Below are 22,585 nucleotides of genomic sequence, written 5' to 3' on the forward strand. Positions count from 1 at the left end.
CCCCGGCCAGCAGCGGTGGGTGCGCGGCGGGCTGACCTCTGCGGAGGCGGCGGGGGCTCAGCATCGGGCCGGGGCCGGGGGGGCGCCGGGGCCGGGGGGCGGCGCTCCGGCCCGGCCCGGCCCCGCCCGATGTCCATGAGCGCGAACACCATGATCTTCATGATTCTGGGGGCGTCGATCGTGATGGTGAGCGGAGGGGCTTCCCGCGCGCCCGCTCCCCGCACCCGCTCCCGCCTCCCGCGCCCGCGCACCGCCTCCCCCTCCCGCGCCTTGTTTACGGGCCCGCGCGGCCTGCGCTCCCCCATCCCCGGCTGCCCTGCGCTCCCCCGTCCCCAGTGCTCCGGCCCCGGCCTGGGGTCCCCGGCCCAGCCGCTCGCTTCTCGGCGCTGACCGGTCATGGGCTCTTCCAGGCCATCGCGTGCTTGATGGACATGAACGCGCTGCTGGACCGATTCCACAACTACATCCTCCCGCACCTGCGGGGCGAGGACCGCGTCTGCCACTGCAACTGTGGCCGGTGAGTCTGCGCCCAGAGGGGCTCACGCGTGATCACACATGTCGGTGGAAGTGGCGAGCCCCACGCAGGCCGGGCTGCAGGGCCCAGCTGGGCTAGGCTGGTGGGGGCTGCCGAGGCTCTGCCAGGCTGGGTGGGGGAAGGACCGGTCAGGCTCCATCTGCACAGGGTGTTCCGGGAGGGGAGAGGACCCCCTCCCATATGGCCTTTAGAGAAAGGCCCTGCAGGGTGATGGGCAGAACTAGTCCAAGGCCTGGAGGCCAGGAGAGCAGCCGCCCAGCCTGGTGTCCCGGGAGGGCTCCTGCCCACAGAGGACACCCTCCTCCCGGGGCCCCCAGCTCTGTCCCTGAACTTTCCTGGGAGCCAGCTAGGGGGAGGAGCAGAAGGTCAAGGTGGGCAAGGCCTCCCTTGAGGGGCATCTGCCCACCCCCTTTGGTTGTCCAGGAGGAACTGAGGCCGGGGATGGAGTCTGCTCAAGGTCAAGCAGAGGGAGGGGAGCGCCCAGGCCCCTGTGCCCACTTTGTGACACCCCCCCCATTCTGTGCACATGTAGTGATGGAGTCTTCCTGGCCATGCATGTTTGTATGTCCATATATGAAATAAACATCTTCTCATGAGACGCGCATGTGTGTACCGTCTGTGCATATACATGTGCGCACACGCAGCAGTCCCTCAGCCCCGCAGGAAGCCCACACACTGGGGCCGTGAGAGTGGACAGAGGCTGAGCAGACGGACTTGCCTGAGGCTCTGTGGCCAGTAGGGAACTTGTGTTCTTGACCCTGCCCTGCACTTCTGCTCCAGGGATCACTGGGCTAGGGGTGTGTGTGTGAGATCAGTTTCATGCCTCACTAAACACGCTACATGCCTGTGTGTGCAGACTGGGTGTTGAAGCAGAACATGGGCATCAGGGCAGGTGGAGACAAGTGTGTAAATGGCCCTCACGTGTGCCATGCGATGGCCAAAAATCATCTTGAGTATTGGCTGGGTGGCCACACCCCCTGAGGTCCCTGTATTCCTGCCCCAATCACACACTCAGAGGCCGAAGAATGGCAAGTCAGCTCCACACTAACTGGGCCAACGTGGACTGGAGTTTGAGCAGGGTCCCAAGACCCTCCCGGACACTGGAGGTGTGCATGGCACTGGCCCAAGTTTCGGCTCCATCGACATTTATAAGGCCCATTTTCCATGTGAGGGCTGTGGTACTGTGACCAGCACATATGTACCCGAACATCACACCACGGGCCCATCTGGGCAGACAGGGTGTGTTTTCAGTGTGTATTTGCTCAGGGTGTGTGTATGCATCATATGTAATGTCCAGAGTACACATGGATGGTGTAAAAGAAATCCCCATGGAGTGCAAGCTACAGTGAGGCCCATGTGCACAGTTTAGACACAAACAACACAAGAGTCACCCAACTGTAGCGTTGTTTCCACATGTGTATGTGTTCATATGTGTGTGCTTTGTATGCACTGCCGCATACAGGATGTAAAATTCCGTGTACAAACTATTCTTGTACACTGAAAACATGTATGTGTATGCGCAGTACATGTGTGTAACAATATACAGCACCGTGTGCGCCCTGTGGGCGTGGTGAATGTCTGCAGGGCACAGGCTTGCACATGAGGCCTCTGTGTACAAACCATGTACATGCACTGCCACAATGGAGTCTACCTGTGTGTACACCCCATATGCAGAGAAAGCACACACACACTTGTGCCTTCCACATGCCAGTACAGAGACTTTTATGCAGAGGACACGTTGTGTAAATGCTGTGGAGCGTGCGTGCCAATAGGCTGTCTGTGGGCGCTCACCGTGCATATGCCATGGGGCCCACAGAGGAGGGCTGTGTGCAAGCCCAGTGCATGTGCATCTCCATGTGACACGCAACATGCTCGGCCCCAGGCGCGTGTGCCCTTGCACATGTGTGGAGCTTATGGGCCGAATTCATGGTATACACGCCGGGTCCTGTGCATGTGGCTGGCATGTATACACAACATGCATCCAACCTCAAGTAGACACATGCAACATGCGTGGCCCAGGCAGGACACATGTATGTACACATCACAGAAATACGTGTGCACATGGGTGACCTGAACCCCCACCCACCCCCCAGGGTCTGCCTGACTTGGAGGAAGGAGTAGGGCAAGGGGCAGGGGATGAGTGGCAGATGCCAGACCAATGATGGGGGCACAGGTCAAGACCTTCAATCCCCTGGAGGTCCCAGGCACCTAGGTAAAATTGGGGCTTGCCCTCGTCTTATTTGCAGGGGCATTTCTGGCTTCCTTGGCAACCCCATCTTCAAGTTTCCTGTCTTGTCCATGGGTGGGAAGTGGTGGTCCGGAGGATGACCTTCCCTATGGGGGCCCAGGAGGCAGGAACGCAGGAGGCGGGGGCTCAGTGTTCTCAGCTGCCAGGCCTGGCCTAGTCAGGGCGATGGGACTGCGAACAGGTGACTAAGGGCATCCTCTCCTGGAGGCTGGCCACTGCTACACACTGTGGGCAGTCAAGAATTCTCCGTCTCTCACTGATGACCAATAAGAGCTATTGGTGAAATGTGATCACGTGAGCTATGGCTGCCATGTGTCAGGCAGTCCTTGTCAAATAAGCTGGGTCTGCTCATGGGGCTGTGGTGGCCAAGGTGCACCCCCTCCCCAACCAGGCCTGGTCACACTCCAGTCTAGCTGAGGGGGATGGGCCCCAGGAGTCCCCAGGGGTAGCAGAGGGGTGTGAAAAGGGGCTGCCACCCTCACTTGGAGAAAGGAGCTGGGTGGCTCCTGCTGGTGCGGCGGGTGTCTGTGAGGGAGGAGCTGTAAGGGCCTGTGGTCAGGGATGACCTGTGGGGTTTACTGTTTTTGAGAAGGTCCTCTGCGGGGGAGGGGGCATGGAGCATATCCAGTTGTGAGGTGGGGACAGGGACTTTTAGCTGGAGACAGGCAGAGGTGTCGACATGTAATTGAAGGGAAGATGGGGAGAAGCGGGCTTGGGGAGGGAGGAGCTATTTTTAGGTGCAAGTTTGAGGTGTCTGTAGATCCCACGTGGAGATGCCATGTAGGCAGCTGTAGCTTGGAGCAGACGTGGGGGGAAGGTGGGGACTTGGTGGGGGTGGAGGGTTGAAGAAGCCAGTTGAGAGGCTCAGTAGGAAGAGAACCAGGCAGGAGGACCCCAGGGTGGCAATGACCCTTCAGGGCCAGAGAAGGGGCCACAGCTGGTGAGGGTGACTGGGGATTCAGGGTGCAATGGGCACCCAAGACCAGCAGCTCCTTTTCTCCAGCTCTCCTGCGAGAGTGGAGGACCTGGAGTTCAGTCTGGTGTCCTGGGTACTGGCCTCCTGGGCAGCGCCACCTTGTCTAGGATCCCTAGGATTGCTAGGCCCAGAGGGCTTCCTGGAGGAAGAGAGGATCTGGGCAGGCTGGAGAGAGCTTTGTGGGGAAAGTTCGTTGTGGCCATCAGAGGCAGGAGAGGGCCTGGAGAGGTCAGTGGCCTCAGACTGGACTGTCGAGGGAGGGGAGGCTGAGGGGAACGGCCCAGCCTTGGTGGGTGCTGGAATGCCAGGGGCCGTGGTCGTCCAGGAGGTCGTTTATGGCTCCCATGCCAGGATTAGGGACCTGTGTGGGGCAGGTCCAGGGGTGCCATTGGGCCTCCAGCACAGACAGTGGGGGCAGGGGAGGTTCCTGCAAGGGATGGGGAGCCAAAGGGGACCAGATGCCCAAGGCAGGCTCATCACTTGTGGCTTTCCTTGGAGGAGAGGGCAGGGTGACTGCAGGGTTGGGAGGGAGAGACCAGGGGGGCAGTGGCGAGGAGCCAGGCCCACAGGTGGGCTGTGACTCTCACTGGGCGGGGATACCCTGCCTGGGCTCTCACCCTGGAACGCCTTTACCTGTGCTGTGTGCCTGTGACCTAATAGGCGTCACCTCTGAGCCCGGGGCTGGGGGGAGAAGGGAGGAGGGTATGCATAGGGGCAACTGAACTTCACGCTAACCTCTGACCTCGCACACTCCCACCCTCTGGGCAGGGCAGCCTCCCACCTGGGACCCACCAGTGACCTGGGTCCTAGGCGAGTGCGCTGGCCCCTTCCCACCTCAGCTCCCCACAAGGGCTGCTTCAAAGATCCCAGCAGGTGAACGGGTGCGGCTTACTGCGGGGTCCCCGCCCGCCCCGCGGGACAGGTGCCAGCCCGCCCTGCCGCCCCCAGGCACCACGTCCACTACGTGATCCCGTACGACGGGGACCAGTCTGTGGTGGACGCCTCGGAGAATTACTTCGTGACAGACAACGTCACCAAGCAGGAGATCGACCTAATGTTGGGGCTGCTACTCGGCTTCTGCATCAGCTGGTTCCTGGTGTGGATGGACGGCGTCCTGCACTGCGCCGTGCGCGCCTGGAGGGCCGGCCGGCGCTACGGTGAGTGCTGGCGCGGGCACGTTGGCAGGGCTCCTTCCGTGCAGGGGCTACGCCCCACCCGAGCCCCGCCCACAGTCCCCTCCCTGAGCCCAAGCCCCGCCCACCCGAGCCCCACTCACCACGCCCGCCCCCTGACCGTGCCCCCGGTCCCGCAGACGGTTCGTGGACCTGGCTGCCCAAGCTGTGCAGCCTGCGGGAGCTGGGCCGGCGGCCACACAGGCCGTTCGAGGAGGCGGCCGGGAACATGGTGCACGTGAAGCAGAAACTCTACCACAACGGCCACCCGAGCCCGCGGCACCTCTGAGCCGCGCGCAGGACTCGCGGGGCCGCCGGCCACCGCACCCACGCTCACGGGACTGGACGGCCGGCCCAGGCCAGGGCGCCCAAGGCTGTCAGGCGCGTCCGGCGGAAGGTGCTGTCTCCTCTTCTTTTTATAAAGGGGGTCGGGGTGGGGCGGGGGCAGCGGCACCTGGGATGCAGGCGGGGCCACGTGCCCAGCCTGGGACCACGTCAGCCGCTTGAAGCTGGAGGCCTCCTGTGTGCCTGCGTCTGTCTCTCCGTCCATCTGTCTGGTTCCCGGAGCTGGAGCCATCTTTGCTGGAGGAGAGCGCGGCCGGGAGCCGGGCGCGGCAGGGAAGGGGTGGGACCCCGGTGCACCCACGTCTGCACACGGGAGCACGTGCATGAGGCGTGTGCGTTCACAGGGCCCGCAGTAGGGGCGTGGGGCAGGGGCCCGGGGTAGGCCCCGGCCCAGCAATAAGGCCCCCGAACACTGCTGTGGCAAGTGCGGCCACCCTGCCCAGGGCATCCCCGGTCGGGCGCCTCACTGTGACTCCCACCCCTGCTGGTCAGTAAATTCTCCAGAAAGCTCCAGCCTCTGCCTCTTCTTTAACCTCTGATGCCAGGACCCCCACGGCAGGAATGAGACAGACACTTGGTGATATCTGCCAGTTTTTAATTAGATTCTGGATTAAAAAGACACCAACTCCAGTCAGGGAGAGCTGTGGCTTCTGTGGGCTGGCCAGTACCCCTGTGCTGGACATCCTTGGCCATGAGGTCTTGGTGGGCTAGTTCCCAAACCCTAGGTTTACAGGTTCACAGACACAGGGCACACCTCTCCGGAGGAGAGTGGTGGGCACCCCCGCTGGACCGCACAGGGACCAGCTCTGCTCACGGCAGAACAGCTCACGGCTCTGTTCTGGTCCTGGGTGGGACTCAGCAAAGGCAGGTCCCCTCCCTTGGCCAGGGTGCCGCACCTGCTGGGAAGCAGTGCTGCTAGCCTGGCTGCTGCCCCTGGGCATGGGGAACGGTGCCTTCTCCCCATCTGGGCTTGGCCAAGGGACATATCTCCCAGGGTGTCCTGGGGGTGGCCCCAGCCAGCATCAGCTTGGAGGTGGGGGGCAGAGGAACCAACCCCACCTCAAAGATGCCCAGGTCCTGAGCAGCAGCTGGTCCCTAGCAGAGGCCTTTGACGCTGTCTCACCCCTGACCGAGGAAGATGAAAACTGCCAGGAGATTGGGCACCTCGGTGTTTCTTCTTGCTGAAGCCACCTGGCCAGTGTGCCTGGGTGTCTAGGCCAGCTCACTCAGCTTATGTGCGTGGGGCCGGCGGCTGGCTCCCATCTGCCTTCAGCCACTCCATCTTCTGCCTGTGTTGCTGGATGGCATCCTGAACCCGGGCGTCCATCATGGCCTCAGTGAGGACCCCGTCCTCAGAGGCATATGCCATGGCCTGGCGAAGAAAAGGGTACTGACTCAGGATACCAGAGGGGCTGCCCACACAAGGAAGGCACCAGGCCTGTGGCTCCCAGGTGACTGGTCAGGGCCCACCAGGAACCACTCAGCCTGGAGGGCAGCCCCATCCTTGCTGCTGCTTATCCCCCACCTTGGAGACACCCCCCACCCCACAGAACCCTTGCGGGCAGGGCACGCAGGGGCAAAGCCCAGGGTGCTCCCGTGGGCCTGTGCTCAGACTCAGGAGGGGCCTGGCCTCTCAGCAGGACACATGTGCAGACAGAAATGCCAACGGCACACACCTTGACTCCCTACGCACTTGAGCGTGCTACACACACGTGCTCACAGGCAGATCTGCAGCCCAGTGTGGCCGCCATCCCTCAATTCCCTGGTTCTGCCTGCTCCACTAAGTTTCTCAATGACTTTCTAAAAATAGAAACCCAGAGGACTACTTTCAGGAGGGAGCCCTGCCCCTCAACTGCAGGCCCTGCTCTGTGGATAACCAAGCTCTCCTCAGGCCCAGGGCATGGTCAGCAGAACCACCACAGGCCTGACACTAAAGGGAAGCAAAGCCCTCCAGGGGTCAAATGGGGCACAGTCCACCGGGACCTACCCCACAGGCCCCCAACTGCCCGCAACAGGGCTTCCAGAACTGTGGGGCTGCTGTGGGCAGCATTGTATCCCCCATACCCCAGCCTTGGCACATGGCTCGGGGAACCAGAGTTCTGCTAGTCAGGTCCCAGTGTGGTCCACAGCATTGCAGCTGCCAAAGCAGGTCCTCTGGCCAGGCCACATGCCACCCAGATGACCCAGCATCCCTTCTGCTCCCAGTCACCCATCAAGTGGCTCTGACATGTGCCTATCCTGAGAATAGCACTCAAGTGTCCACCAAGCGGGGGCTCAAGTCAGGCTGGCTATTTCTCTCCAGCTCCCTGAGGAGGTTCAGCCACGTTAGGGCATTGGGAGCAAGCTCCCACTGTCTGAGATGACCAGTCACTGTGCTTACCCAGGTGGTCCCAGCCTTGGGACACGGCTGTCCAAGCCAGGCCAAGGAGGAAGGGGCTGCCCCTGCGGCCTCCTGCGAGGCACACATGAGAAGAGCAGAGAGTCAGGCTGGGTGGAGGCAGCCAGAGGGGATCCAGTGGTGGAAAGGGGTAGGTAGGGGTATGCAGTGACATCACCAGGGAGAAGCCAGGCGGTCACCATGTAACCAGGGGATCCAGGCCAACATCCCTCTGATGTTGTGTGGATGTCCGATGCCCCAGTGTGACCAGACCAGATGGGTACCTTGCGTTTAGGGTCTCCTCCACAGTCCCACAATCCCAGTCGGAGACACCAGACAGAAACAAAGGAGGGACACTCTATAGCATTCCTCAAACCATGAGGATCATGCTCAGAACAGCCCACCCAGAGGAGCCTGAGACAGTAGGATGGACTATCATGGGCATCCGGGCAGGTTCTGGGTAAAATCAAGTCTAAAGTGGAATTGAGTGATGTGGTGAGACATTCACAGTGTGGTGGGGGCTGTGCTGGCCTTGTGACGTTCCTGTGAACTTGGAATTACTCAAAAATTTACAAGTTCGTTACAAAAACACACACAAAACCTTAAAGGAGAACACCAATGTTGCTCAAACTCTTCCAAAACACTGAAGAGGAAGGAACACTTCCCAACTCATTCTGAGGCCACCATCACCCTGATACTAAAACCAGACAAAACACCACATGTCAACTATAGATCCAGATCCTCCGAGAATACTGATGTAAAACCCTCAACAAAATACTAACAAACCAAACTCAGTAACATACTGACGTGGTTATACATCCCAACCAAATGGGATTTATTCCTGGAGTGCAAGGGTGGCTCAGCTAGGGAAAATCGACCTAGGCAAATAACAAAATGGACAAAAACCACATGAGCGTTTCAGTTAATGAGAAAAAATGTTGGCAAAATCCAATACCCTTTCTTGACCAAAACAATAAACTAGGGGGAATTCCCTGGTGGTCCAGTGGTAAGGACTCCACACTTCCACTGCCAAGGGTCCTGGTATGATCTGTGGTCAGGGGAGAAAAAGATCCTACAAGCCATAAGGCATGAACCAATAACAGACCAGGAATATAAGAAAATGTCAAAAAAAAAAAAGAAAATGTCTTCATCCTAATAGAGGCCATGTAAGAGAAACTCACAGCAAACATCATCTCAATGGTAAAAGACTGAAAGCTTTTCCACTAAGACTGGGATCAAGGCAAGGATGCCCACTTTCAGCACTTCAGGTCAACACAGCACTAGAAATTGTAGACAGATCAATTAGACAAGAAACATAAATAAAAGACATCGGGTTGGAAAGGAAGAAGTAAAATTATCTGTCTGTAGATGATGTGATCTTATTACATACAGTAAACCCTGAAGATCCCCCCCAAATTGTTAAAAGTAATAAACTCAACAAAGTTGCTGGACACAGAAGTAACACACAAAACCGCTTGTGTCTCTACAGTAACACTAAACAACTGGAAAAGAAACCAAAAAAAAAAGGGGCTTCCCTGGTAGTCCAGTGGTTAAGAATCTGTTTTGAAATGCAAGGGACAGTGGTTTGATTCCTCATCCAGGAAGTATTTAGCTGGAATTCCAATACTACCCAAAGCAATCCACAGATTCAATGCAATCCCTATCAAAATTTCAATGATGGTTTTTTTGCATAAATTTATAAAAAAAATCCACCCGAAAATTCATACGCAATCTCAAAGGCCCCCAAGTAGCCAAAACAGTCATGAACCTGAGAATTCTCACATTTCCTTGTTTTAAAACCTAAAGGACAGTGGTACTGGCACTAAGACAGACACAGGCCAACAGAACAGAACAGACAGCCCAGACATAAACCCTCATGTGTATTGTCAGTGACCTCCAGCAAGGGGGCCGAGACCACGCACTGGGGAGATGATTGCCTTTCCAACAAATGGTGCTGGGAAAACTCCAAACTATAAAACTGGTAGAAATAAACTTAGGGGAGAAGCTTTCAAACACTGGATTTAGCAATGACTTGTCTGTGACACTAAAAGCAGGTGACAAAAGAAAATAGGAAAATTCAACTTCTTCAAAATTAAAAACTTCTGTGTTTCAAAGGACACTGGTGGCTCTAGTAATAAAGAATCTGCCTGCCAATGCAGGAGACCCAAGAGACACAGATTTGATCCCTGGGTTGGCAAGATCCCTTAGAGGAGGACATGGCAATCCACTTCAGTATTCATGCCTGCAAAATCCTGTTGGACAGAGGAGCCTGGGGGGCTACGGTCCATAGGGTCACAGAGTCACATACTACTAAAGCGACTTAGCAGCAGCAAGACACTACCAAGAGAGTAAAAAAAGGCAACCCACGGGGGGGGGGGGGGGGAAATATTTGCAAACCATGTGTCTGATAAAAGGTTAATATCTAAAATATATAGAAACAACACAAGTGTCCACCTGCAGCCAGAGAGGTGCACGAGGTGTGTCCACTGCACTCCAGGGTGTCAGGCTGCCTGATGAGAAAGGAGAATGGCACCTGTTACAACACAGATGAACCTCAAGGACACTGTGCTCAGTGAGTAAGCCAGTTTTAAGAAGACAATTCCGGTATGATTCCTCACAGGTCCCTGCAAGAGTCGAGACTCAGAGACAGCAAGTAGGCGAGTGGGGGCTGGGGGCGGGAGGCAGGGGTGGGAGCAAGTGTTTAATGGGGACAGAGCTTCAATTTGGGAAAATAAGACAGTCCTGGAGATGATGGTGCAGACAGCTGCACAACACCACGAACGTGCTCAATGCCACTGAGCTGTGCGCTTAAAAATGGTGACGATGAAGTTTATGTTAAAAAGTTCAGGTTCCCATGATGGGTGACAAACTGTAGCATGGTGAGAAGCATAGACCTGATTGTCACACCACGGCATAGGGCGGCAGCTGCAACAGGGCCCACATGATACCAGCAAGTGGGAAGTAGGTGCCGGGTCCCTGGGCTGCCCAGCCGGAGAGTGGAAGGGTGGGCAGAAGTCGCACAGCCCAGCCCCAAGCACTTGGGGCCACAAGGGGAGAAGACTTGAAAGAGTGATGCCAACATGTCCTGTCCAAGGCGATGGAATCCCCATGGCATTCTGGGCCCTCACAGGTGTAGGAAGTGGTAATGAGTACCAGGCACACCCTGTGCACAGCTGACCAGGGACTGGATACACACGGAGAGCTCCCTGCAGGCTCCAGCCTCCCGTGCTTGCGCCGCATCTCCTGACCCTCAGCTCCCCACCTGAGAGTACATGCAGGCCTGTCTCATGGCCTCCTCAAAGAACTGGGAAGAGAAGCAGGGAGAGGAGGTGCACCAGGACCCCTGCTGCTGGGACCACCTGTTTGTCCACCCCCCAGGTCACGCTGAAGTGCTAACCCCAGCATGGCTGCCCTTAGAAACAGGTGGGCCAGGTTAGGTAGGGTCACAGAATGGCACCCTGCTCCTCCAGGGCTGTGCGTGAGCAAATGGCAAAGATGCTACTGGGTGGCAGCCAGGAAGCAGGCCCTCACAGCAACAGGAACCCCCTCACTGGCACCCTGAGGCAGGACATCCAGCCTCCAGAACCATGAGGTGACACTTGTTCAAGCCCTGGCTGTGCGTTTTGTCCCGGCCGCCTGGGTTGTTGGCCACTTTGCTGGTCACGGAAACAGCCAACCTTGTGAGGCCTGCTTCCTGAGTGAGGCCAGCATGGGGAAGAGACCCTGACTCCCGCAGTGGGGCTTGCAATCTGGGGCTGTTTGTTACAGCACAACCTAGTTTGTCCTGACTAACACAGTGGTGTATTCCTCCCCACCATTGTATCTGGATGAGGATGTTCAAATTCAACAGATGTCCCCTAATTTCATAAAAGATGAGTTCATGATCAACTGACAGTGGCCAGGCTGTCATGAGGCCACAGACACAACTCACTCAGCATACTCCACTCAGCAAGGATGATGGACAAAAGTGCTAAATGGCTGCTCCCCTCCCCACACGCAGGGAGCTGCCACCGGGATGCCTCAGAGGAAAGCCTGGTGTCAGGACTGACCAGAGCGACTCTGACCTGTGTGCCCAGAGCCACCATCCCGTTGCCCCCAGGCCCTCACGACTCCACAAACCTGTCCTGAAAGCCAGGACACCCACCGCCTTCACGACCCTGCAGATCATCCTAAAGGCTGTGGGCTTCTCCAAGGAGCCAGGAAGGAAATCCCCTATCAGGTCAGTCTTGTCCTGTGCCCTCACACAGCTCCTGGGACGCGCCATGCCCTCCCAGGCTGTGGCCCCAGACTCGGCACCATCCGCCATCACCTGTGCCGACCGTCCTGGGCCCTGGCTGGAGACAAAGCCCAGCGGTTCCTTGGAAGTGAACATGTTGGCCACAGGACATGCCACTCATCTAGAGGGCCCCGTTTGATCTGGACCAAAACGACAACAGAGAGGCCAGAAAATGCGAAGCTGCAGAGGGCCCTGGCTCATTCCCCACCTTGCAAGGGCCGCAGGACCGTGATGGCAGGGAAGTAGGGCGTCATGTCACATCTGTCCAGAAACCGTTCGGAAACACCCCAGTGAGAGCTCAGAAACCAGCTCAACCACCTTCCAACCACTCTGAGGGTCCCTGGTTCGGCTGGGCTCTGCCCTGCAGGGTACGTCTTGGCTCACCTGCCACGCCACGGCGAGCTGAGAGATCTCCCGGCCTGACATGCCCTCTGTCAGCTGTGCAATCTCCGAGCACTTCTTTCCATAGTCAAACTGGGCCAGCTTCAAGCGCCTGTGAGGAGTTCCCGAGTGATGCCTGGGCGCCCACAAGACCCGCGAACGACCAGAGGCCAGTGAGGGCCCGGCTCCTACTAATGGAGGCCAGGGCGGAGCCTGCGCTGGGAAACCCCAGGGAGGAGTGTCCGAGCCCCTTGCTATAATGAGCCACACCCTGACCAACGTCCACAGGTGTGATCCTTCCACCTCCTCCCCTGCTGGGCATGTCCCTTCCCTGGGGAGCCCAAGATGGGGCCCCAGTGGGGGCCATGTAAGGATAGGGGGCACAGGCCAGGCTCAGGGGCAGCCGAGGGGCTGCTCAGGACATGCAGGAATGGGCAGGGGGAGATCCCAGCCTGCTCCCAGCCCCACCGCCGGCCAGGGGGCTGGGGACTATGTGCCCTCCCCCTGAACCCCCTCAGCACACAGATAGCAGCTAACACTCCTGAACCCTCTGTACGCAGATCTTGCCCCATTAGGCTTGGCTGAAAGCCCGAGAGAGACCGCTCAAACTCTTGTGAAAGGCCTCAACTCCTCAGGTTGCGTACAGTGCCCGGGCTGCTGTTGGGCCAGGATGTGCCTTCAGGATCTTAAGGGGACTGGGATCAGCTGGGGCAAAAGGGGAAAGAGGCCCAGTAAAGAGAGCTCAGGGGGCAGGTGGCAGAGGACAGGCAAAGTCTGCCTGAGCAGAGAAGATGGCTCAGCTGTGCCAGGTGGATCCAGGTCAGTGGGGCTGAGATCCGGTCCCCAGAGAGGGTTACAAATAGAGCAGGCTTATCTAGAGCACTCTTGAAAGTACAGCAGTGGGGGGCAGGGGGGTCCTGGACGAGCAAGGAGGGTTACCCCAGCCAGTGGGCCCCGTTGTGTGCAGTGAGGGGCCCAGAGCAAGGCTCAAAGAGTCCAGAAGTGGGCTGTCATGGCCCCTTACTACCAGGACCCAAGTGTGGCCTGGATCTGAGGGGTCTGAAGGCAAGATGGAGGCAGGGGATCAATGGGTGGACAGGATAGGAGGGCCTCCAATGATGGGTGGTCAAGACCCCGTGCTGAAACCCGAGGGGCAGGGTTAGGATTAGTACCCATGTGGGCACTGGGGGGAGGGACCAACATGACAGGCAGGGGGCGCCGTGTTGGCAGGACACTTACTGCTTTCCTTCTGTAGCTGGTTTAAGAACATACTTGTCAAAATACATTCTCACCAGGCGCTCCCGCTCCTCCCGCTGTGGCAGCTCAAAGCTGACCATCTCGTCGATGCGGTCGTTGATGGCCCAGTCGAATTGCTCGGGCTGGTTGCTGGCCAGGACCAGCATGAACCTGCAGCCGACACACGGCAAGAGAGGGGGGCTGCCATCCAGCAGGGTCTACTGGGCAGCTTCTCAGCCCACAAAACTGCGAGGACTGGCATCACCCTCTACCACCTGCCCTCCCTGTCTTGCCCCAATTTCCCGCTTCTCTTGTCTGATGGCCCAGCCTTGGGGGAGGGCCGTGAAGCCTCCACATGCAGGAAGGGTAGGGACCCAGGGATGAAAACAGACCCCTACCCCTCCCCAATCAAGTGCAGGGTCCCAAGGCCTGGCGCTCAGCTCAGCAGAGGCAACAACCCAGGAGGAACTCAACACGCCTCTCAGTGGCTAGGCTGGGGTCTCCATGGGCAACAGCTGCAGCAGGCAAAAGGCTGGAAGGGTCCTGCCCATGCAGAGCACAAGATTAGGGGCCCAGAAGGGCCAGCCCGACCCAGGGTCACCTGACGGTGTGGTGACCCAACAATGCATCTCGGGGGCAGACAGAGGTGCCAAGCGCAGTGGCCTATGGACAAGCATGTGCCACTGGGCTCAGCCTCAGCCTACAGCATGTCTCAGGGGCATCCACAAATGTCCCTCAGTGCCCAAATGGCCATCCCATTGCATGGAGGGAGGACACAGGAGGCTGTCTGGTCATGTGGGCTGGCCACCCTGCAGCAGCCACGTGAGCTGAGGCAGGGCTGCTGGCCACCCCTTCTCACTTGCTGCTGTGCTGGCCTGTGCGGTGCAGGAAGGCGTTCAGGGTGGCCCTGAGGTCCTCACTGATCTTCTCCTGCACAGAGAAGGATCAGGCTGTAAGCAGCCATGTGAACAGTCAGGCCCCCCTTGTCCAGGACAGAAACATGGCAGGACCTTCACAGATCTAAGCTCAAAGACTGAATGAAGCTTAGCTTTGAAAAGATGCTAAACTTCCACTTTTCAAACAAAATGTATGAACAAAATGTGGCTGTGGAGCAGGCTCCCAACCTTCCCATAAGTATAGATGTGGCCCAGGCCACCCACCTGCCCACTGCCCAGCAGCCAACCCAGCTCAGGACAGATGGGGCCTCGAGACACTTACAGTCGCTCGCTTCCTGAGAAAGGCATCTGCTTCATCCACAAAGAGCAGGAGGCTGCGAGGGCAGGGCCACGTGAGGGCAGGCAGGGCACAACCCAGTGGAAATCCCACACTTCGCACTGTCCCCAGTGGCCTCTGGGACCCAGAGCCTGGCTACCGATCGGGATGTGTCCAGTGCCGGCACTGGGGAAAGTAACTAGAAATGGGCTGGTGAGCCCTCATCTTAAACACGGATAAGTCACCAACACTGAGAGGCCCTTGGACCTCAGGGACAGGCTGTGGGGAAGGTACCGACCCCCTTCCCAGCAGGAGCCCTGGCTCACCCTCGCCGGCTGGTGCTGGCCCAGTCGAAGACCTTGTGCATGGCTGTCACGCCGTCCCGCCCCATGGGGGCCACATCCCCGCCCGTCATGATGGCGTAGTCCATACCGGAGTGCAGCGCCAGTTTCTGGGCGTTTGGGGAAGGGGCTTTAAGGGCTGCTCCACCTACCCTCCACCCCACCTCTCCTGGCCACCAGGGACAGATCACATGTGTGTGGAGACACCTGGCCTGCAGAGCTGGACAGGGGCACGTGTCCCAGGCAGGTGAGACTCCACCACCCCAAGTCCCACCTGTGCCCTCACCTTGGCAAACAGCGTTTTGCCGGTCCCGGGCGGCCCGTACATCAGGACATTTCGGTACAGGCTTTTGTTCTTCTTGGTGTTCCTTGTGGCGATGGCAATGTCCCGCACGCGAGCCTCCAGGCTGGGCTGCCAGGGGACATAGCAGTTTGAGGGGCGCTCTGCTGTTTAGTCCATCCCTCCTGAGGGCCTGGGCTGGCGCAAGAGGCCACTCTCCCCAGCTGGGCTCAGCCAGCAAACCAACTCCTAGGAGGTTGGGCAGCCCTACTTACGCTGAGGACGACGCCCTCCAACGCGTCCTGAGGTTTACTGAGAAGGCGCCTGCTGACCTGTGGGGTGGGGAGAGGGTAGCGAGGGTCAACAGAGGAGCTCATGGCGCGGTCACACCAGAACGCATGCGAGTAGCTATCCTGGACAAAGCCGGCAGGGGAGACCATCTGCAAAGCTGACCTCCAGCGCTGACCTCCAGCGCTGACCTCACAGCACAGCCCACAAGATGCAGGGGAAGCCTGGCTCCCCTCAAGGGAAGGAGTCGAACCTAGGCTGCCTCCATTGCCTTCTCTTCCAGAAGGACGGCTCACCGCAGCCCCAGGAGTTCATAAACAAGCAGGGGGGCAGTCCACCCAAGGGGATGGCCACCCCAAGAGACCCCCAGACGGACCGAGTGGACCAGGGTTGAGAGTCTCCCACTGCAGACATCACAGGGCCCAAGGGGCGGCATCAAGGAGGCAATGCAAGTCAGTACACAGAAGAAGGGTTGCATCTGGGCAGAAAAGGAGGAAGGGGCTGTTGGGTGTGACCCTCCAAGACCTGCGGTTACCTGTATGGGGTGCCTCAGCGCCTCCAGCACCGTGATGCGAGACGTCTCCCGCACCAGGGACGGCTTCCCCAGCCTGGCCTCAAAGTACCGCCCTGCAACGGACGTGGCGTTCTTGGCAGAATAGATCCCAACGGCCAGCAGCGTCAGCCCAGCCACCTGGAGCAGGCAGAGGCGGCAGGTGGTGTCCACCCCGTCCCCTGGCTCCCCTACTGGCTCCCTGGAGTCTTGCTAGGCCCACCAGCACCAGTGCACCAAAGGGCTGGCACCAGGGAGATGAAACGGGCATCTGGCATCCCGAACGCCCTCCCTCCAGCCCCACCAAGGTTGATGCTGAGTCGTCTGAACTGCCCCAAACCCAAAGGCCAAGTCACCCGTGCCTTTCTGGTAGAGGGAGGGGTGAGCACTCAGTATAGGCGCCAACCCCTAACAGCTTGCAGAGCCCCTGACATGTGAAAATACCCCAGGGAAGAAGGCAAAGGTGCTTACCGTGGCTGTCACTTTGTCCCAGTCTGTCACAAAGGCACGGAACCCTTCACCAAACAGGGTGCCTGCTGTCCTGCAGGGGAGCAGTGGCATGACCCGGAAGGCATCAGGCCGTGTGCCACGTGGCTGGAGGCCCCTATGTCAGCCCGAAGGGCACTGCAGAAGGACCAGTCAGGGGAGGAGTAGGGCACCCTCGTAGGAAAGGGGCCAGCAGAAGCCTGCCATGCAGGGCCTCACCTGATGGACTCTAGGATGGTCTGGCGGTGCTCAGCGGCCTTCAGGCGGATCTGCTCGCGGATGATATCAGCATTCTCGCGCTCGGCCTTGGCCCGGGCGCGTGCCTCGGCCTCCACCCGCAGCATCTCATTCTTATGCCGCAGCTCCATCTCCCGCTCCACGGTGGCTGCCCAGGGCGGGGGCAAGGGTGGTGCTCAGCCCATGGCCCCCCACCCAGAGCTGCTACACAAGACAAGAGAGCCAGGGTGCCCTCCACCCCCAGGGTCTCAGCACGCCCAACCCTTATGCTGCTTGGAGAGTGAAGGGCCTAAAGCAAGGGCGTGACCCGTGGCCATGAGCTCCCAAGTCAGGGCCCTACCTCGCCGCAGGGCCTCCTGCTTCTGCACAGATTCCTCTTGCTTCCGTAAGTTCTCCTCGTTGAGAAGTTGCTGAGAAGGAGCCACAAGGGGAAGGGAAGGGCTTCGAAATTAGGAAACAGGCAACATCACACCAACAGGTTAGCTGCTCTGGCCTTGGAGACACCCCCACCACTCCTAGGGCTCCAACCTCTTGGGGACGGTTACCCTGGGGCCTGCAGGCTGCACAGTCTAAGGCAGGAAGGAACCTTGGCTCCCCACTTAGCTCAGCCTCAGGGTGGCCCTGACCCATGGCTGTCCTCACGAAATGGGCCTTCTGCTGAACGGTTGAATTTAGAAGTTAAAATGCCAACAGGCTTGATGTTTGAACGCCCCCTACAAACTCACTCATCAGTCAAGTCCCATTTGGGAGACCCTGAGGGCAGCTCGGTTGGAACTCTCCCTCCCTGCCCCTCAACCCAGTGCTTGCTGACAAGAGGATCCCAGACTCTGGCCCCCACGCACCCTCGGGGAAGATAAGCGGCCAGGCAGTGCTCACCTGCTGCTTTAGCTGGTCCTCGTAGCGCTGCCGGGCCAGCTTGTCCTGGTACTGGGCCCTCTAGGGAGGGAGAGGGCGACGTGAACACACCCCAGCCTCAGGAACTAAGGTCCAGGCCGGGCCCCCGCAGGCGCAGTCCCTGATGAGCACCCCTCCCCAGCCCCGCTCTCTCACGGCCTGGTGCTGCCGCGTCTCCTCGCTCAGGGTTTTCCTCCGCTCCTCAGCCTGCGCTCGGATCTGATCGCCCTTCAGTTGCTCCACTGCGGCCTCATACTCCTGCAGGACACACCAGCTGCTGTGAGCCAGGGCTTGGTCAGGCCTCCTGTCCCCCCTTCCCCCTCTGAGGGCCCTCTGAAGGAGCCAGACAGTGATGTAGCCTGTTCCGCACCCCCACAGGCCTGTAGGTGCTCAGCTGCGACCGCACCAAGGCCCGGGAGGACCCAGATCCACAGGCAAAGAGAAGCCAGAAGAATGGACTGGGCTGGTGCCCAAGTAGCCAGAGAGTCTTCTGGGGGTACCTGTCCCTCCTCAACCCCCAGCCCCCACATGTGCTTATGCCAGCTGCTCACTTCCTGATTTGCTTTACAACAACCCAGGTGGAGCACAGAGCAGGGCCTTTTCCACATTTCCTCACTATGTGCTCAGTGTGAGAGTAGGGCTCCCCTCTGAGAAACCAGACTCCTCACCCACACCTGCCTTCCAGAAGGTTCTGTGCAGAACTCAGGCCACACACCTGTGCTGATGCCCGTTTCCCTCGAACCTGAGGAGGTGCGGGGCACCCACCCTCTGCCTGTGCTCTCTCACCCTCCCCCAGCACCCACCCTCACCGATCACCCCATCCAGTTCATCCCCCAACCCCTAGCACCCACCTTGCACCCACTGCCTGTGTCCTCTCCCATGTCCTTTCTGCCTGGGTCCTCTCCACAGCCCCCCAGTGCCCACCCTCACCCACCTTGAGCTTGGCCTGATGCTCCAGCTGAAGTGTCTGCTCCTGCATCTGAGCCAGACTCAGCGCCTCCTTGGCGTGTCCTAGGGGGAGGGGCGTGCAGGCATCAGGACACCAGGCGAGCGTTCACCCGGGCTAGGGGCGCTCAAGGACACCACAGCCTCAACCTGAAAGCACGCGTGGCCACGCTGGTTCCTGGTCAGATCTGCTCAGAGACCCCCCGCTAAAAAGACCACTGTCCCATCTTGCCACTTTTGTCTATTCCACCCCCAACAGAAAACCCACATGTGGAGTGTGCCCCCAGGGGACCGTCACAGCCCAGAGGGCTCCAGCAGAGAGGCTGTCCACTGTTCATCCACTGACAGCAGGAGAGTCAAGCCTGTGGTTATATCGTCATTCATTTTTCACGTGTGAATGTTTCTCTTGAGCCTTTGATACCTGTTACTGTTCTACAACTGAGCACAGGCAGCTGAGGGCCTGAGTAAGAAGCAAAGGATTAAACCAGAAAGAAAGCAATGCTTGCAGGCTGACGGCTCTTCACAGGCCATCTGTTAGAAACATGTGTGTAATTAACACCTTCCAGGTGTGTGCTCTTCATAAGGGGACACAGGTGGGAATATGTGGCAATATAAGGATGTTCTAGAAAAGAATGGACCCCAGCACTCTCCTTGCTAAAAAACCTTCACATGGGGCCTAAGAGACCCCTGATGACACAGCTCTGTGTCATCACTGTAAAGTCCATGCTTTACCACAAAAACCTTCTAAAGCATAAAAGCACAGAGAGAAGCTGAGGAGCCCGTGAGCCCACCTCTCTGATGGTACCACGTTCCCAGGTTGCTGACCACACGTCCACCCTTCTGTCCCCCACATCTGTCTTATTTTTTGAGGCCTTCAAGGTAGGCTGCAGATCCCAGGACCTGTCACCCCCAAGTTGCAGCCCACACGCCACCGACTAGAATGTAACCCCTGGGGCTGCCAGCTCCTAGCATGCCCCACGTTAGGCATGAGGCAGGTGGCAGCTCTGGGGCTCAGTTGTCAGCTGAGGCACTCAGTCTGGCTTCAGAGCTTGGGGAGGAACTGCAGCTGGCTTGTTTACTTAAGCTGTGACCTATGGCAGCCAGGCTGACCACTCAGCATGAGCACCTCACCTGCAAGCAGAGCGGGCGCTCCCTCCCCCAACTCATGGAGTGAGATGGCTGAATTTGAATTTGGCAATAAGGAGTTCATGACCTGAAAGCAGGTAAACTGTTTAGTGCAGGGCCTGGCACACAGGAACCCTGCTAATCACAAGCTTTGGGCTCAGTGCTGAGAATGACGACTGTCACCTCACATCGTCCCACACCAGGAGACAGGCCCAGCATTAACTGCACCCACCACAGGCAAGTTACCCTTCTCAGAATCCTATAAACACGTGGAGCACACAGCTTAAGGCCAAATGGGCTGCTCTGCCGTCCAAGAAGACTGAGGAGCCCTGGGGAACCAGCAGCATCAGGCTAGGCCCCAAGGGACACAGACAGTGGCCAGGCGGTGAGGGGCAGCTGAGGGTATCTTTGGTTCGCATGAGAGAGCAATGAGTGAACAAGAGTGGGCACAGGCCAACCCAGGCAGTCCTCCGGCTGGGAGCTGGAAGCATCTCCAGAAGACAGGCCTGGGGAGGGGCTGAGGGGCCTGAGGCACTCTGGGGAGGAGGGTTTGGGGACAGAGGGGACAGGCAGCTCAGGGTGACACCTCTCCCACTGACCAGCAGAGAAGCCAGGAAGGCAGGCAAGAACAAAATGAAGTAGAGTTCACACCTGGGACAGCATCACAAGACATGAAGACGGATGAGGAGACAATGCCTCTAAGGGGTGGCAGGTGGAGGCTCTGCAGGAGATGCTGACTGTAGGGGGATGGGAGAGCAGAGGCCAAGGCCCTGTGGACCCAGGTGGAGAATGCACTGGCTAGTGCAGGAGACCTGGGAGCAGCTCACAGGCATGAGCAGACAGAAGTCAGGGAGTTCCCTTGGCTGCTACCCTGAGACACACCACAGGCTATTCACACTGACCTGTACAACTGTGTGAGTGTGAGGGGCCAAGAGTCAGGCTTCAGATTCCCAAGGGAGAAAAACATTAAAATTCAAGGACAAGGAGTGAGTGAAGCCCCACCACCACCACATGCGCACGCGCGCACACAGACCCCACCCCACACCCCCCCCCTAAGAAATGAGGGTGAACTCCTCGCCCACACACACCTAAGAAATGAGGGTGAACTCCCCACCTCTCACCACACACAAACCTAAGAAATTAGATCTCATGTTAAAAGTCTGTGATCACTAAGGCGTCTTGAAGCCTAGTCATTGTCTCTCAAGCCCCTCTGCAAACCTGTCTTCTATTATCTTTCAAATGTAATCCATCTACTACACTCAACACCCACTCAGAGGTAAGGAGTGTTCCAGGTAGGTCTAAGGAAGCAGGCTGCCCTGGGCCCAGGCCTAAATCTCCATAACGTTCCTTCCAGGATGGGAGAACCAGGCAGGGAGGAGACCTTTGCCCGGGGTATTCTTGTGGCCCCCGTGGAAGGGGCAGAGACTAAGCCACAAAGTGCCAAGCCACCCCTGGATAGGAAGACTCTGCTCACCTCTGCTTACAAGGCTGCAGCATAGGGTGGTAAGAAAACAGCACCTCTGCTTAAAAGTTTGAAAGTCGCTGTATTCTTTCAACTAACATCTACTCAGCACGTGCTATATTCCAGACATCTGAGACATCGTCAAATCCACAGAAGAAAAGAAGGTTGGGAGAAAATACGTGGGCTTAGTGAAGGTGCAGTCAAGGGTTGATGCCTTGAGGATGGGAGCCAATAAGGTCATCTGCTGTCCTGGGCCGGCCTTATTTGTTGCTTACAGACCTCACCTATCTGAATGCTAACATTCTCCAACAATAAGTGAGAACCTGATGCATTTTCTTTAAAGCCTAGGACACTCAAACCCATCTCCCTTCTCAAACGGAAAACTGCCAGCAACTAGCACAGGCGGATCCCCAACCTGGCCTGCCTTGGCCGTCCCACGTGGAGGCGGAAAGAGGCAGTAACTGGAGACCAGGGTGCAGTCCCGCCACCTGCTGCCCGTACCCTCTGAGTCTCCTCGGCACCGGTTTCCCCACGTGAAGAATGCGTGGCAGCTGGGAAGATGCCAGAAGGTCAGAGGATCCCGAACTTCCCCTGCACGGAGGGTGGCTCCGGCGGGCTTATCGCTTAATGCTGGCTTCCTCCCCCGACCACCACTTGCTGCTCGATCGCTCAGACCACTTGCCCACGAGCGCGCCGCCGGGTCGCCCTGCCCGCGCCCACCCGCCGCACTCACGCGAGTGCTCCAGCTCTCGCGCCGCCTTTGCCGCGCGCTCCAGGCCCGTCGGGTCGAAGTTGCTCCATTTGTCCTTGGGCCCCGGCCGGTCCCCCGCGCCGCGGTCCCCGCTGCCTTCGCCCCCAGGCTGTCCGGGCGGCAGGGGCAGAGGTGGCCCCGTGCCTTCGCCTTTGGAACCCTTGATGCCGAAGAGCCACGACATGGTCCACAAGCGCCGCCGCCGCGGGGATTTGCAGCCGAATGGACTCGCGGGGCTCACAGCGGGTTCCACGCGCCGCGAGCCGGCGGCAAAGACTGCGCAGGCGCAACAGCGGCCCTTCCTCCCTGGCAATGGATGCGTATGAGGGCCCCGGGCCCCATGCGGCTCTCGGATTGGCTACGAGGGTCGTGACATCATGGTGTCTCCGCCGCGATTGTAGAAGCAGGCCCGGAGGGCAGGCCGTCGGAGGGGCGGGGCGAGGTACCAGGTGACAGGGGCCGATCAGG

The 22,585-nt window shown here is 58.6% G+C and overlaps 2 protein-coding genes across 3 annotated transcripts; one reads left to right on the top strand and one right to left on the bottom strand.

Moving 5' to 3' along the window:
- Positions 1-77: 77 nt before the first annotated feature.
- Positions 78-5,330, top strand: TMEM240 (transmembrane protein 240). Its single transcript, XM_052654172.1, has 4 exons — positions 78-186; positions 411-517; positions 4,708-4,916; positions 5,072-5,330. Exons 1-4 carry the CDS (start codon positions 130-132, stop codon positions 5,218-5,220), a joined length of 522 nt encoding a protein of 173 aa, XP_052510132.1. The 5' UTR covers positions 78-129; the 3' UTR covers positions 5,221-5,330.
- Positions 5,331-5,868: 538 nt separating this feature from the next.
- Positions 5,869-22,386, bottom strand: LOC128061208 (ATPase family AAA domain-containing protein 3). Of its 2 annotated transcripts, none has more exons than XM_052653487.1 (16): positions 22,100-22,386; positions 18,769-18,845; positions 17,991-18,092; positions 17,817-17,876; positions 17,281-17,350; positions 16,923-17,088; positions 16,689-16,758; positions 16,203-16,358; positions 15,655-15,711; positions 15,386-15,511; positions 15,085-15,209; positions 14,765-14,816; positions 14,406-14,476; positions 13,550-13,717; positions 12,314-12,422; positions 5,869-6,648 (listed from the first exon to the last, which is right to left on the bottom strand). In XM_052653487.1, exons 1-16 carry the CDS (start codon positions 22,299-22,301, stop codon positions 6,508-6,510), a joined length of 1,752 nt encoding a protein of 583 aa, XP_052509447.1. In that variant the 5' UTR covers positions 22,302-22,386; the 3' UTR covers positions 5,869-6,507. The 2 variants fall into 2 exon arrangements, 1 of the variants encoding a protein (XP_052509447.1); XR_008200714.1 differs by having other exon boundaries at positions 6,511-6,648; positions 12,314-12,446; positions 13,603-13,717.
- Between the last annotated feature and the right edge of the window lie 199 nt (positions 22,387-22,585).

Source organism: Budorcas taxicolor, chromosome 16 (assembly GCF_023091745.1).
Source record: "Budorcas taxicolor isolate Tak-1 chromosome 16, Takin1.1, whole genome shotgun sequence".
Classification (NCBI taxonomy): domain Eukaryota; kingdom Metazoa; phylum Chordata; class Mammalia; order Artiodactyla; family Bovidae; genus Budorcas; species Budorcas taxicolor.

What these genes read in the sequence shown, in the direction of transcription:
- TMEM240 (XM_052654172.1), top strand. Translation starts at nt 130, where the DNA reads ATGTCCATGAGCGCGAACACCATGATCTTCATGATTCTGGGGGCGTCG. An exon ending in TGGGGGCGTCGATCGTGATG is followed by an intron (nt 187 to 410) that starts GTGAGCGGAGGG and finishes GGGCTCTTCCAG; the next exon opens with GCCATCGCGTGCTTGATGGA. An exon ending in TGCCACTGCAACTGTGGCCG is followed by an intron (nt 518 to 4,707) that starts GTGAGTCTGCGC and finishes TGCCGCCCCCAG; the next exon opens with GCACCACGTCCACTACGTGA.
- LOC128061208 (XM_052653487.1), bottom strand. Translation starts at nt 22,301, where the DNA reads ATGTCGTGGCTCTTCGGCATCAAGGGTTCCAAAGGCGAAGGCACGGGG. An exon ending in TGGAGGGCGTCGTCCTCAGC is followed by an intron (nt 15,512 to 15,654) that starts GTAAGTAGGGCT and finishes GTCCCCTGGCAG; the next exon opens with CCCAGCCTGGAGGCTCGCGT. An exon ending in AGCTCGCCGTGGCGTGGCAG is followed by an intron (nt 6,649 to 12,313) that starts GTGAGCCAAGAC and finishes TTTCTTCGCCAG; the next exon opens with GCCATGGCATATGCCTCTGA.